The sequence below is a fragment of the Eleginops maclovinus genome, chromosome 13 (genome assembly GCF_036324505.1).
Source record: "Eleginops maclovinus isolate JMC-PN-2008 ecotype Puerto Natales chromosome 13, JC_Emac_rtc_rv5, whole genome shotgun sequence".
Lineage (NCBI taxonomy): Eukaryota > Metazoa > Chordata > Actinopteri > Perciformes > Eleginopidae > Eleginops > Eleginops maclovinus.
The window spans coordinates 9,597,375-9,611,736 of NC_086361.1; the positions used below are offsets into that span (position 1 = coordinate 9,597,375).

A 14,362-nucleotide genomic window follows, 5' to 3' on the forward strand; every position below is an offset into this window, starting at 1 on the left:
GTAATGCTGAATTGAAATGCAACTGCCTTACAGAACCGCAGAGGAGTCACTACAAATAAATGGAGCAACAGTCACTCTACAGAGGTTATGTTTAGGCAACGTGGGCAGCATTCGAAGACATGCTCGTTCAGATTTATTCAAAAAGTGACAGGCGCTTAACTTGACTGTACAGTAGGTTGGCTGTAGCAGAAGCATCTAGGTACATGAGCTTCTTACACTGCCAGATTGTGAACAATACAGCTGGTAGTGTCAGCCAAACCGGACCAGATACTTCAGGCTAGCTAATCTGCCAGAGGAGATGTAAGTGGGTGGTTTTGGCACTTTTCTTGTTTCTGCTTCTCTGGCTGTGACTGTAGCAGCCTGAGCAGCAAGCAGTCCAAGTTGGGGAGAAATAGACACTTGGGATCCCATTACATACTGCTCATCAATAATTCACTTGCTCCTTTAGTTAAGGCATTGATTTTTTTCCTTTCTTAATTTCTTTTCATGCTTTATATCCCCTGCCACCAACGCGCACAATTATACCTCAATGTTCTTCAGGGAACACTCTGGTATGTGATCAGTACGAGCTGGGTCCTGATGATTTGTGGTTGTGGGGATAATTGATGGTGTTGGCAAGAAGGTGTAATACAGAAGTGATGGAGGGTATCATTATGATGATAGTAATGATGATGGGCATGCAGAATTTATTCTGTCTAATCCAATGCCATTGCAATCCTTTGCTTTTGTTCGTCCTCCCGCAGTTGTCCTGTATAGATATCCTCATTGATTTGAGAGTACCGAGGTCTCTCCATTACTGCAGGATCAACAATAGGAGCTTCCATTTCCACACTTAAGCTGCAATAACACCATAAGACACAATCTTTTTAAACACCTTCACTTTACAGGCTTTATTCGACTTAATTTATCGAATAATAGCAGCTCAAATTTGAATTGATTTCAAAATTATACAGATATTTCCGAGGCCATGAAGCATTTCAGGCTTAGAGGAGGATAATATGTGAAATCAACATTATCATTGAAGCAAAAGAACACATCAATTGAGCAATGAAAATATATGTTTTAATACCCTTCTCTCACTTCTCAACAGCTCCTGTTTAAAACTGTTGAGCTGATCCCTGCCATCCTAATTTGTGTGTGCAAGGACAGCCTGTACAATGGTTCGTGTGTGGCCGTTAACAACAAGCGATAATGATAAATGTAACTCAGAGAAACTCTCGGGCATGCCTCGACTTGACAACAACCTTGGAGATACAAATCAGCAAGGTGACACACTTGTATGGATGCACACATACACACACACACACACACACATAAGTGGCTTTAAGTGGTGAGAGAAGTCCCTCTGTCATGGATCAATGATGGATCATTATGGTTGGGTGACTAGCACTGGAAAAAGCCACAAGGCTCATTGAATTGAGGTGCCTGAGGAAAGGGTTCAAGGAAAGGTGAGAGCAGGATTCAGAGCTCTACAATTCCACTGTTCTTCATGTGTTTCCCCTCTATAACTTCTTCTATTATTTTTCCTGCATTCCAGTCCTTTACCCTCCTTTTCCTTTCTTACCTAACCTGTCTGGAGGGTTTTTAGAAACAATAGCATTTTGTTTTCCTGTTTTAATTATTCCTGCTTCAAATAGGGCTGGGGGAGGTGAGCACCAAACACTTAGCAGACATGAGGAACACCCTCAGCAAGGCCAACAATTCTTTGATCCTACGTTTACCTTCGGTGCAAAGAAACTTCCAGGCAGGTTCATTTCGAGTTTACTGAGCAAGCAATGAAAATGTGTGAACACTGCAAATGGAGAGCCAATAATGCATGCTGCATTCAAATCAGCTACATTTGAAAGTGGCAGGTGAATCATGTACTGTACAAGCAGAGCAGGAGAGTGTTTCACAATCTTACTGCAATGGGCGGAACCTCTCAGATTGCTTGCTCACTTTACCTCTCTAAAATGGTTCCATTTGGATAATCGCTCCTAGTGAACACACTGGATTTAAATTAGAATCCCCAATGTTCACGAACTCAAGCTCAATTTTCGATGATATGTAGGGTAAGCATTATTTTATTTAAAAAAAAACAAACATGCTGCACACCCCAATATCAATAGCATTTGAACAACTTTAGACTAGATTCAACTTTATTGTCATTGTGCAAAGTCGACGTACAAGCCAATGAAATGCAGTTAGCATCCAACCAGAATTGCAAAGATGTACTATAATATATACAGAGAAAAAATAAATTACTATATACATATGTTATACCAGTAAGTATTCAAGGATTGTATATGCAGTATCTACAGATTGTATATGCACAGTATAGACAGCATACACATGATGCGATATGGATTATATGTGCAACCAGCAACAGTAAACAGTATAAACAGTATAAGCAGTGTAAACAGTTTAAGCAACATGTACAGATGGTTATGTGTACAGTAACATATGAGCAGTGAAGTTATTCAGTCAATGGAGATATGAATAGTGCAATTAATGAGTTCTACAAGTAGCAAACAGTACAGTAGTGAGTGCAATGATGCTAATGGAGTGAGGGAGTGGAGTTCAACAGGGGCACAGCCTCATGAAAGAAGCTTTTCTCTGCCTACTGGTGCGGGAGCGGAGGCTTCTGTAACGCCAACCGGATGGGAGTAAGGTGAAAAGTCTGTTGTTAGGGTGTGAGGCATCCTTAATGATGCCTCTGGTCTTGCCCAGACAGCGTTTTCGAAAAAATGTTCTCAATGGTGGTTAGCTGTGTACCGGTGATCCGTTGGGCGGTTTTCACCACCCGCTGGAGTGCTTTGCGGTCTGATGCGGAGCAGTTGCCGTACCATACTGTGATGCAGTTTGTAAGTATGCTCTCAATGGTACAGCGGTAGAAGTCCACCAGTATCCTGGGACAGAGGTGAGCTTTCTTAAGGCTTCTTAGAAAGTACAGTCGCTGCTGCGCCTTTTGACCAGGGTGGAGGAGTTTAGGGCCCAGGTGAGATCATCGGAGATGTGGATGCCAAGGAACTTGAAGCTAGACACACGCGCCACTGCAGCTCCGTTGATGCAGATAGGGGGGTGTGCATGGCTCCCAGCCCGCCTGAAGTCCACGATAATCTCCTTGGTCTTCTCGGTGTTGAGCGCCAGGTTGTTATCAGCACACCACGTAGCCAGGTGCCGTACTTCCCTGTAGGCCGTCTCGTCATCGCCTCTGATCAGGCCTACCACCGTAGTGTCATCTGTGAACTTGATTATGGTGTTGGAGCCATAAACAGGTACACAGTCGTGGGTGAACAGGGAATACAGGAGGGGACTCAGCATGCAGCCTTGTGGCACACCGGTGTTCAGGGTGATAGTGGCAGAGGACAGGTTGTCTATCCTAAGAGACTGGGGTCTGTTAGTCAGAAAGTGCAGCGTCCAGTTGCAGAGGGATGGGTTGATACCAAGCTGGCTAAGCTTGGAGATCAGTTTGGAGGGAATCACGGTGTTGAATGCAGAACTGAAGTCAATGTCAGCATTTTGACGTATGAGTTGGGGCTGTCCAGTTGGGTCAGTGCAGAGTGGAGTGCTGTGGAAATGGCATCCTCTGTTGACCTCTTGTATGGAAGCTACTTACACCTTGTATAGTGTAAATCAGATCACAGGTACTATTACTATTGACTCATTTTATTATAATACAGTGTTTGTTTTGCTGTAAAGGTGTAGTATTAAAACGTTCTTTCCGTAGCCACTAGTAACCGCGAGTGTCCCAAATCAAGCAACGGAGAGTCATTAATTAAAGGAAAGGAAAGGAAGAAGTCAAGGGGAAAAAAAGGTGAGGATGAAGGACATTTAAGAGGCATGGAGGGAGAGAATGACAAGAGAGGGAATTAATGATCCTTATTTCATGGATGACAGCTGGACCCAGTCCCTTCACTTCCTGCCCTAGATCTTTTCCTCTCTGTGGGCACCAAGGACTTCCCTCAACTGTTTCTACCTGCTGCGAGTTTACCACAGAACTACACTATTAAAGCCATTTGGGGATATGGAATAGAATTTTGTCATCCCATCTGTCTCCCCCGAATCGTGTTTACACAGCAGCTTATTCAACTGTGGTTAGGCAGGCTTTGACAGCAAATGAAAACTGACGTGTTTTGAAATGGATGTCACCGGCGATGGCGTTCTGCAGCAAATTCAGTATTTGTCAATTTGCATTTCTCTTCTACCAAATGGGATATTTTTTATTACGAGATTTTGCCTTTCGGAGACAGATTGTCTTTCCTCTTATTTGTTCAATTGGCGGTTTTCTGGCCACAGCACCAGTTCTGAGCATAATATGGTTAATGCTCAAAATAAAATCCACTGCTATTGAAGTCATTTTTCCGGTTTGAGCTACTGATACTGCATGAGAAGCAGCAGCAACAGCATTACTATGTCTGAAATTGTTTGGGTAGTATCATAGAGCAGGTTGTAAATTGACACTGGATGGGCCAAATGTCTGGTAAAACGATGTATCCGTTTTCCTTCTCAATTCAAATTTAGCTTGTAAAGAATGACGGAAGCTGATACGCTGATAACTCCTGGGTGATGCCCTGCATTTACAATTACCATTGTTTGGTGGTAGCAAGGCCTTTCAGTGACTTTTTATGGCCGAGTGTGCTTGAGTGTGTCTGCACTATACTTATACACACATCTGGCATGTGTGTTTTTGCTGGCGACATATTAGTTCAGTAAAATGAAGTGTTCTGAAGAAAAACACAAATTTCGTGGTGAGGTGAAAGCCTCAGTCAGGCTAAAATTAAATCCCGGACTCTGTCATTACGGGCCTGAGAGATGTGACAGCGTGACCTGGGACCAGAAGATAGCTGCATTGCATTTTTTGTGTTATTGCAGTTCCAAATCTTTTTCGCTTGCGACCCCTCAAAATGAATCTTTTTCTAGTTGTGACCCCCTCAATTTAGGTGGAATATGTCTCTGATTGGAAGGAAGTTCGTACAGTCAAGTGCAGTTTGTTATTACAGGTCCCAGGTTTATTGAAGCAGTAAACGCTGAGAGAGCTGCTACACAGAAAGACAACAAGAGTCACTGGTGTGTCTGTGCAGCCAAACAAACTCACATTGTTTTAATGGAGCCACTCCATGATTTTCCAGTTGAATGCTTATAATGAAAAGCAGCAGCAGTAAGAAATGTGGGGATTGCATTAGCGATATCTTAATACAGCTCCAATTAGGTTTAAAGAGATGATCAGGGTTATCAATAAGATGAAATTACAACGGGTTCCATGCTGCATTTTTATGTTATGCATGTGAAGGACATTGTGGTAAATGTGGACTTGATTTATGAATATCTTATAGATCCTCACTTTAAAAGTTTAAAAGAGAATAATCTACATCCCCAGCTGAAATCTAATGCTAGGTTTTGATTCCTCAGCTTGGAAACTATTGCACTCTTGTTTTAGTGACCTTAGTGGCAAGGCTATTGAAGAATGTATGTGTGTTTTTAGTGCGAGTGTGAATGCCATCATTAAAGCAGGGTTGCATTTCTATCTTAGAGTAGATCCTGTGCAGGAGTCACTGACTGCCAATGAAGCCTGTAGGCATCAAAATAAAAGTTCTGTCCGTGCTGACAGATCTGCATTAAAGACTTACAACCGGTTTGTGATCCATGTTCTATTTTCTGTCCTCACCTACTAGTTGCCCTTTGAAATTGAGATGCTCTTTACACTCCCACACAGCATATGCATATATAAGCAGAAGCATACACAAGCCCATATGTGCATTTTGGTCTTTGCTTATGAAATTGCCTTTTACTGGATAAAAAAAAAACACTCTCTGTCCACCTACTGGAGCATATTTCCATTAGATCGACCACCTCAGAACCACAATGACCATAAAAGTGGTTCTTTAACGAGGCCATTTTCATAATGTGTATAACAGCACATTCTCCTTCACCTTAATAAAGCACCATAAAAATACTTGCTCCGTGTGGGCAGAGGGACTCTGACACGGTTAATAAGATGTTTACCTCAAGCTGAACGCCCTGCGATGCAACCGGCCTCCCAACCGCGCTCACATTCCAAACCCAGCATAATTACAAGCCGGGTTGATTAATTATGTCTCAACAATATGCTGCACTCCAATGCCACAAGGGCTAATTAACAGAATGAACAAGATGGGTAGGAACCGTTATTAGGGGGGGCTCGGAATTTGGCAAAGGAGTGTATATTCCCATAAAAGTGTGATAAAAGGCAGACCAGAATACATGACACAAAACAGTGGCACAAAGCTCCGAGCTTATGGAGTGAGAAATCTTCTGATACAGTAAGTGGACCTCTCTGTGTTCAGGGTGCCCGGCTGTGCACCTGACAACACACACAGCATGTAGTGAAATCCATCTGCCTTATTAACTGTTCCTGCTCGCAGTGCATGCACCCTGCAACTCATCTTATCTCCGGAGCATCGGGCTGAAGGCATTCCTATCGCAGGACTCGGAACAGATCGACCTGTAAACAATCCGACCTTGACAACAAGGGGATGATATATGATCTGACCCTGGGATAAGGAAGAAGGTGCACATTCCAGACCGGTGCTTAATTAGTAGAGTATCTCTGACATGGGAGATTAAAACAGGAGTTTTTGCAGAATCTGGCTTTAAAAGATTCAGGAAAATAATGGATTTCACACTCTTATTTCTCCCTCTTGACATATCACTGTATGTATATATCCATACTACTATACTATATACTACTATACTGTATACTTACACTGTCTTATTTTGTCCTTAACACCACGTCTTTCCTCCCAATCTTGATTATTACACAAAACTGCATGCAAATAGATAATCACTATGCACATTGACCCATCAAGGTTAATAGCTTTTAAAAGGTCACACACTGACATCCTCACCCACTTATTAAAAGCCTTGATAATGGAAGTGCCCACCACATCTGGGTTATGAATATTCTCTGTACTGGCCAAATGCTTTGACAAGATAAGATTGGTGCTTCTCTTAATCACCGGGGAGGGTATTAGAGAACCGTCACGAATGCAAAATCCTATTAAGACGAGGGGGTCGCCATTACAATAAAGTCATTTCATAAATCAGATGAGATCCATGTACTGCTCGCCATCAGGATTCAGCCTCCCCAGAGAGCCTTTTCCCCGCATCCCTGATAATAGCAACACTTTATTTAGGATCACTGAATGAAGTTGCAGTCTTTTTCTATCAAAAGAATATAACTAGAGAGCTGTAATTAATTGCAGCAGTGAACCCTCAAAGCCTTGTTTGTTTATTTTGGGATTTATTAATACATGGAGCACTTAGTAGGAAATAATGTAATGTTTGTCTCTTCCCTGAGCTAGTGGCTAATGTATTGAAAGCAAGAGAGGCATCCAAGACCAACAGAAGCCAGAACAAAGCAGTCTTTATTTGGACTGCGTGGAGATATAGCCCTGTGGTGTGTTTCTTTTGTTACATGAAACTAAGCTATTAAGTCAGGTGTTTCCAAATACTTTCCTGTAAATGGAATTCCCTACTGCTCTGACTGACTTTAAAGCGAAGCCATGACACTTTGTATACAATCCATATGTTCCCTGGATGCCATATACTGTCAGTACCTCTGTCTTCTGTTCACCATATTCATCAGTACATATCTCTGCAAAGTAGACTTTCCATTCAGTTAACGTTAAATTCAGTTGGTTGCACTCAGAAACAGCATGACAGCTGAACAAGTGGCAACATTATTTAATATTCTTCGATGTGGCAGAGTAATGTGCAGCCCACAGCCCATCTGAGCAGTGGGAGAAGATGATCCTCTGCCAAAAGATTCAAACGTGTTCTGAATATTTTCCAAAAGCTCAGAGAGTAGATGTGAGGCTTTGAACGGACCCAGATAATGAATAATTATCTCGAATAGCATTAGAATAACAGTAATGTTAGGTCCATGAATGAACACAACCACAGTCTTTGGACGTTACATATGTGACAGTCTCTCTGTCAAGCTGTTCAGCCTACCTGTTACAAAATGCTAGAAAGTTCCGATGCAGGTGGCGGCAGCAGGTTCATGGAGCTGTGGGCAGGGAGGTTCCGGCCCTCCAGTCCCGCTGAAGCAGAACAGTTGCGCACTGATCTGTTGAGCTGCGACCGCTCACTTCGCCGCTGACACCAGCTGCAGAGGATCAAAACACCAACTTCTCCTCCTCATGGGGCGACCCCTACACTCTCGATTTACGATCCTACAAGGCTGACCAAGCGCAAACATATACCCACTGTCCGGGCGCGTCTACAACAACTAATGAGGCAGATAGTCCCACCGCCCCCTCGTGTCTGTTATCAACATTTCCCAGATCTCGCATTTGCAGATATTTCGGGTTCTCTTTTATTATCCAGCATGCACCTCTCTCCCTCAGAGCCCAATGAATCGCAAATCATCACTCCCTGCTGCTCCAACAGTCACTTCGTAGTCCTCACGATAAATAAACCAGTGGCGAATTAAAGTATCCCTGTTGAACCTACACTGAGTTCAGGTTATGGTGACCTTATATATTTAGTATTCCATCTATTTGCCAAGCAACATAATAACAAAAGGTTCTTTCTTGTTTTGCCTCTTTGTATGTTCGCGAGGGCTGCCTCCAACATTTGCAATTCCACCTCAACATCCGAGCAGCGTGAGTGACCATGGTGCGCTGCTGCTGGGGGACAGGCAAACAATACAACAGGAGATGGAAGCACCTAAGGTTACCCTATGGTGGGAAAACGCACTGTATTTCTAATGTTATAATAGTAACCTGTGACATGTGTCAGCCGGCAGTTCAGCGTTTAGTTGTATTTTTATGAGCATGCTTGTTATTGATGCCTTTAGAATGCTCTTTAACTATAAATACAAAAACACAATCTATAATGTCAGCAGGCTCATCATTTCCTTTATCATATACATCTACAAGAAACACAGAATCCAAACACAGACAGCAGAATTAACACAGCAGGCTACGATCCCCGATGCGCACCGACTTCCCCCCGACAGAGCTCGCTCTTACCGGGTGGCGAACCAGCCTCTTCCCCTCTCTGGTAATTTTCCTTTTCACACCACGGCCGGGCATTTGCGAATCAATTCAGCGTGCAGGTCTCCCCGTCGGGATATGAATGATGAATGTGCGGGTTAAATTGTCCATTTTCCATATCCACAACCGTCCAAACACGACCCGCCCCCGGGAGGCAGCGATTGGCCCAGAGGCTGCTCGACGTCTTCGTTGCAGCGTGAAGAAAAACACACACACATCTGGATGCGACCCCGCGCAACCCGCTCTGGAAACACCGAATTACGCACAGTTAAACCGAAATGGATGGGCGTCACATTCATGGCCCCTTTAAAATGTAGCATATTCATTCGGCTGGATTAAAGATAGAAATCGTGTCACCTTTGCGGAAACAAATCAATAACATCAGTGTAAACACTGGGCCATGAATATGATTACTATCAGGGAGACCAATGTGGGAGAGTTTTGTTTGTTAGCAGTTTGATTATAAGATCACACTTATGGGGTGGCAATAGATAGGCATACGTAGTTTAACACATTATTCATCTAATATAACTTACAATTAAGCCCCAAACACCACATTAAAGATTTGAACAAGTCAAAAAGAATGTTAGGAATCAATTTTATATTTTTGTAGTGAGAGTTTTTTAAATGTGTAACTGCCAACCTGGGGTACAACCATATACTGTATATATACGTACAACATATATACGTACACCACGGGAAACAGAGGAGGGTGACTGAGCGCCTAACAGTGAAACCTGTCTGAGACTCTTGCGCCGCCCTGTGTGCGGATTAAGTCATCCTCCTTTCTTTCCTTCCCCCAGATTTCACTTTGTCTAACTTTGGAAGAATATCTTATCTGTGGATTTGCCTCCTGGCTCCAGCTCAGCACTGAACCGAATCAAGAGTGAAGAAGAGGCTGATCACTGAGCACCAGCACAGAGGCTCTCCGAGGATTAGTGACAGCTGTCAGAGTCTGTGTGCTTTCAGCATGCAGAGTACAGAGAAGCGAAAGGGGGGGGGAAAACCCCGGTGGAATAAGAATCATGATGACACAACTGTTAATTATTAAATGAGTCATTTCAATCCATGACAACATAAATGAGGGCTACATACACAGTAGGCTTAGGTCTGCCTATAATAATAATAATAATAATAATAATAATAATAATAATAATAATAATAATAATAATAATAATAATAATAATAATAATAAATAATATCTTTTGGATTTTATTTTATTTTCTGTATGGAAAAAATAGCCAATATGTTCAGCTCTACTAAACACATTTCTGGAATTAATTGGTATCAAGTGGGCATCCATTTCATCGTGCATCTCCACAGCAGCCCTGTGAGTATTAAGAAACCTTTGTTCCTCCTATACAGATCAGACACACACTTTTTGCGTGAGGCACTGTATACTATAAATCCCTCTTGTTCCTCTAATGTTGTACTATTTGTTTTTGTTTGCCTCATTGTTAGTTTACTTTTGGTTAAAGTTCTCTTGTATGAACAGGAGAGATAAATAATAACTTAGGTACTCTGAGTAAGGATTTATTTTTAAATATAACACAGTTCCCAATGTCAATAATTAATATCTCAAGCTCTAACAGCCCCAGATGTCCTCTTCAGACAATATGAACAAATATACATAGCCTTGTAGTTAGTTATACATATGAGGTTATAAGCCTTGTGAGGATGAGTGCATTTTGCAGGTTATTCTATCCATAAACAAAACAATAGAGAACAACAAAGCACATACAAGGAGGATATCATCAACAGGAAATAACTCCTGGTGATTATTGTGATCATAAACAATATTGATGTGCCCTGGGGCAAGCATTCAAAAGTGAGATAATGATTTCAAGTCGCATACTGTGATATCCAATATGTCCCCTGTACCTGAATGCATCATAAAGCTCCTCCCAAACCAGAAGTGAAACCAGTTGAATTTTGCACTTGAAATCCACGAGCTTCTCATATGGATGTATTATAAGAACTGGATGTATACGGCTTCGCTTGTCAGACCATTTTTACTTAACTATCCTGTAATTTTCTCAACGGCTGTCGACCGAGCAGTGAGACAAAGGCTCACCTGACAGACCTTACTCAGGAAATCTGCCACACAGATAGCCGTGTGTTGATTGAATCAGTCTCACGATCGTTGAATCGCTGGTGTGCTGCTGTGCAAATATTAGCTGCCTTCATTAACAAAAGGTACGCTTTCATTATAACTTGCAACAATGAGGGATTCAGGTTCTTTTAAAAAAAAAAGTTATTTGTTTTGTGTTATATCAGGCTGTTGTTAGGTAAGCGAGGACTAGCATGACATTGTTATGCATTACAATGATATCGCTTCTGCTCATAGTCATATTGGATGGACTCAACTCATCGGTCCAAAGTATTGCACTCCAATGTTTTTACATTAGACTTCTGTAATGCAGGATGTTTTGTAAGACACCCATGACGTCAGATTGAAAAGCCACGTGAATATTAAACATGATTGTATTGCAAGAAGCTGGATCAACACATTTTGAGATGTAATTAGGCCTGCTAAAAGATGAAACCTTTCATTTTTACAATGTGTTAGCACATTATAGGGAACATGTTCTTCTATAGCCAATATGACCTTTAACCAACTGCTCTGACTACAGCTGGTATTATTTACCAGAAGGGTCAGACTTGTATTACCCTACAAGCTTGTTTACTGCTCAAATACCTTGGTTATTTTCAGTTTTCACTCATGCATTCACAGTGCACCTGTTTGGAATGCATTTATGTGCATGAACATATGACTGTATGAATCATGGGCACTCACCCCTGTCTCCAGCCACATATTAATGTGTTTCTCTCCATTCTTTGCCCTCTCTGTGCTCCATGTAGTTAGTTGTGGTCTGTCACACGTAAGCATCATGCTGGCACCACAGGCGGATCGGGTCATGGCACTTGGAGAATGGGAGGAGCGCTGGCAGAATGACAGAATTGGTTTCCATCAGCCTCATGTACACAAGTAAAGTCCACACTTTGATCTGTCCATTTGGTGGGATAAGGGAAAACACAAGTCTTCTAAATGCTTATGTGTTTTTACAAAATGACATATACTGGCAAATGCACAATTTCACTGATCCCATAAAGATGATTGCACCGAAGCACATACGGTCTATGAACTAGGCTTATTTAGTCCAAACACGCCATCCCTACATAGATTACATCTCTGTTTTTATAAAAGCAAGTGATGATGTAACCCTAACTATTAAAAAACGACATATGCAGGAATGACTTGTGTATGGCTTTACAGCTGTTGTTTATCTTCTGACAGGATGCTGGAGAGCAACATCGAAAGAGTCCTTGCAGGACGAACTGGAGTTCGCTTCTTCTTTCCTCTCTGTGGGAAAGCTGTAGATATGAAGTGGTATGAAACAAATGTACTATCCAATAAGAAAGATCACAGATGGTGTTTTCGGTTATCATTTTTGCAAAAAAATTAAAAAGGCAGCTCCTATTAAAAATGTACATACACACTATAGTGAAAACCTTTTGCTCAGCATGACCCTAAATTCCTTCTGCTGTTTGAATCCCAGGCTAGCAGACATGGGCCATTCAGTGGTAGGGGTAGAGATATCTGAAAAGGCTATAAAACAGTTCTTTGAGGACAACAATATGACCTACAGCGAGGAGCCTGTTCCTGCCATACCTGGAGCAAAGGTTTTCAAGGTAGGGTCTCAATAAACATCCATATTTCTTTGAAACATTGTTAGAGAATAATGGATTTAATTACAGCTCTGCATTTACAATTCATCATGTCTTCTTTTAATGTGGTAAAATGTGCATTATTGTCACATGGGAAATAAGAACAGATTCATTGACAAAATTATGCGCTTCATAAGGACAAAAAGTAATGTTACTTTGACAGAATAAAAGCATATGGGACATAAAAAATGCAGCCATTGTGTTTGCAGATGTAGTAATTCATAATCTTGTGTTTGCCTAAGACACATGGCAGTACAAATCAAGTTATAGGACCAAAATGTAGGAGCATTGCCGGGAAAAAAAACATGTTCTATCGACACAAATTGACAACATTAGTAATCCACCTTTCTTTTTCCACAGGGCTCAGAGAAAAACATCTCCCTGTATCAATGTGACCTGTACAACTTCTCAAGGTTAGTATGTGTTTGTCACATTTAAAGATGTTAGATGGTATGTAAATGTGAATATTTAACATGTTTTTTCCCCCCCATTGTACAGTTCCATCGGAGGTCAGTTCGGGGCCATTTGGGACAGGGGAGCTCTAGTGGCCATCAACCCAAGAGACAGAGAAAAGTACGCTAAGTCAAAACAAAACAGATTGTATTTATTAAAAAAATGTTTGTGTATTTGAAAAATGTGACAGCTTATGATCTTTTAAATTGGAAACCCATTAAAATCACTTTATAATTTACATAACTCTACACAAATAAAAATGTATAAAACCTCAGGTAGTTTATTATAGAAAACATAGTTTGTTAAAATGTTGAATAAAACTGAACACGCTCAGTGTTGTCTGACTATATTCTCTCTCACAATAACACAGGTATGCTGCACTCATCATTTCTCTTATGGCCAAAGACTGCAGATACCTTTTGGATACTCTGTTGTACAATCCTGAATTGTACAAAGGTAAATGTCCACATTGTGTCTGAACATCAGGCGGTGTATAGATTCATGTTTAAATGAAGTTTTGGATGCGTTTGGTGAAAAAAAAAAAATACATTTGTTCGTCTTTCAGGTCCTCCCTTTTTGGTGCCTGACGAGCAGGTGAACAGCCTGTTTGGTAAGTATTATTAATAGCAATCAGGCTTAGTGTGTCTGTACTATCACTAAACACAAAATAAATTAGCCAATTAAAGAGGTGCAGTAAAAAGTGGTACTTAATTTGATGCATGTTAGACTTTGCGGACAAAATTAATTTGCAGCTTTTAATGGTGCTTTTCTTTTCCTCAGGAAACAGCTGTGATGTGGAACGGCTGCAGTCTTTCGATTCACTGACAGACAGACAGCGAGACTGGGGGCTGGACTACCTGAATGAACATGTACACATCATCACTCCAAAGAGCATTTAAACACTAACTTGCTAGATCATAAAGCTTAGAAAGGCAAAGGCATTTAATTGCAAAAGCCGTTACTTTTTTTAATGCTTGCACGCCTTTTTGATAAAATTCCATTTTGGTGGGGGAATCAAGCTGCAAGGAAATATAATGTCAAGAAAGTATTTTGAATGCCTCATCAAATAAAACATATTTTGTGACAAGATGTTGTGACTTTATTTAAAGCAGTTGTGTAGCTGTTGTGTATTATTGACTATATTAACAGTTCAAAATAGC

At 41.2% G+C, this 14,362-nt stretch overlaps 2 protein-coding genes across 4 annotated transcripts in view; one reads left to right on the forward strand and one right to left on the reverse strand.

Annotated features, from left to right (window-relative positions):
- Positions 1-11,895, reverse strand: part of LOC134874992 (exostosin-1c) — an 84,597-nt gene extending 72,702 nt beyond the window's left edge. Inside the window, exon 1 of one of the 3 annotated variants that reach the window (XM_063899324.1) lies at positions 11,818-11,895. The gene's annotated coding sequence lies outside the window, so the exon portion shown is untranslated. Of the gene's footprint in view, positions 1-7,974; positions 8,818-8,996; positions 9,230-11,817 lie in introns of those variants that run through there. The other 2 variants (XM_063899322.1, XM_063899323.1) reach the window with 2 other exon arrangements.
- LOC134874994 (probable thiopurine S-methyltransferase) lies at positions 10,808-14,289 on the forward strand. Its single transcript, XM_063899325.1, has 9 exons — positions 10,808-11,216; positions 11,883-12,009; positions 12,319-12,411; positions 12,581-12,713; positions 13,110-13,162; positions 13,248-13,322; positions 13,573-13,658; positions 13,768-13,812; positions 13,983-14,289. The coding sequence occupies exons 2-9, from the start codon at positions 11,912-11,914 to the stop codon at positions 14,099-14,101; spliced, it is 702 nt and encodes a 233-aa protein (XP_063755395.1). The 5' UTR covers positions 10,808-11,216; positions 11,883-11,911; the 3' UTR covers positions 14,102-14,289.
- The last annotated feature ends 73 nt before the right edge of the window (positions 14,290-14,362 follow it).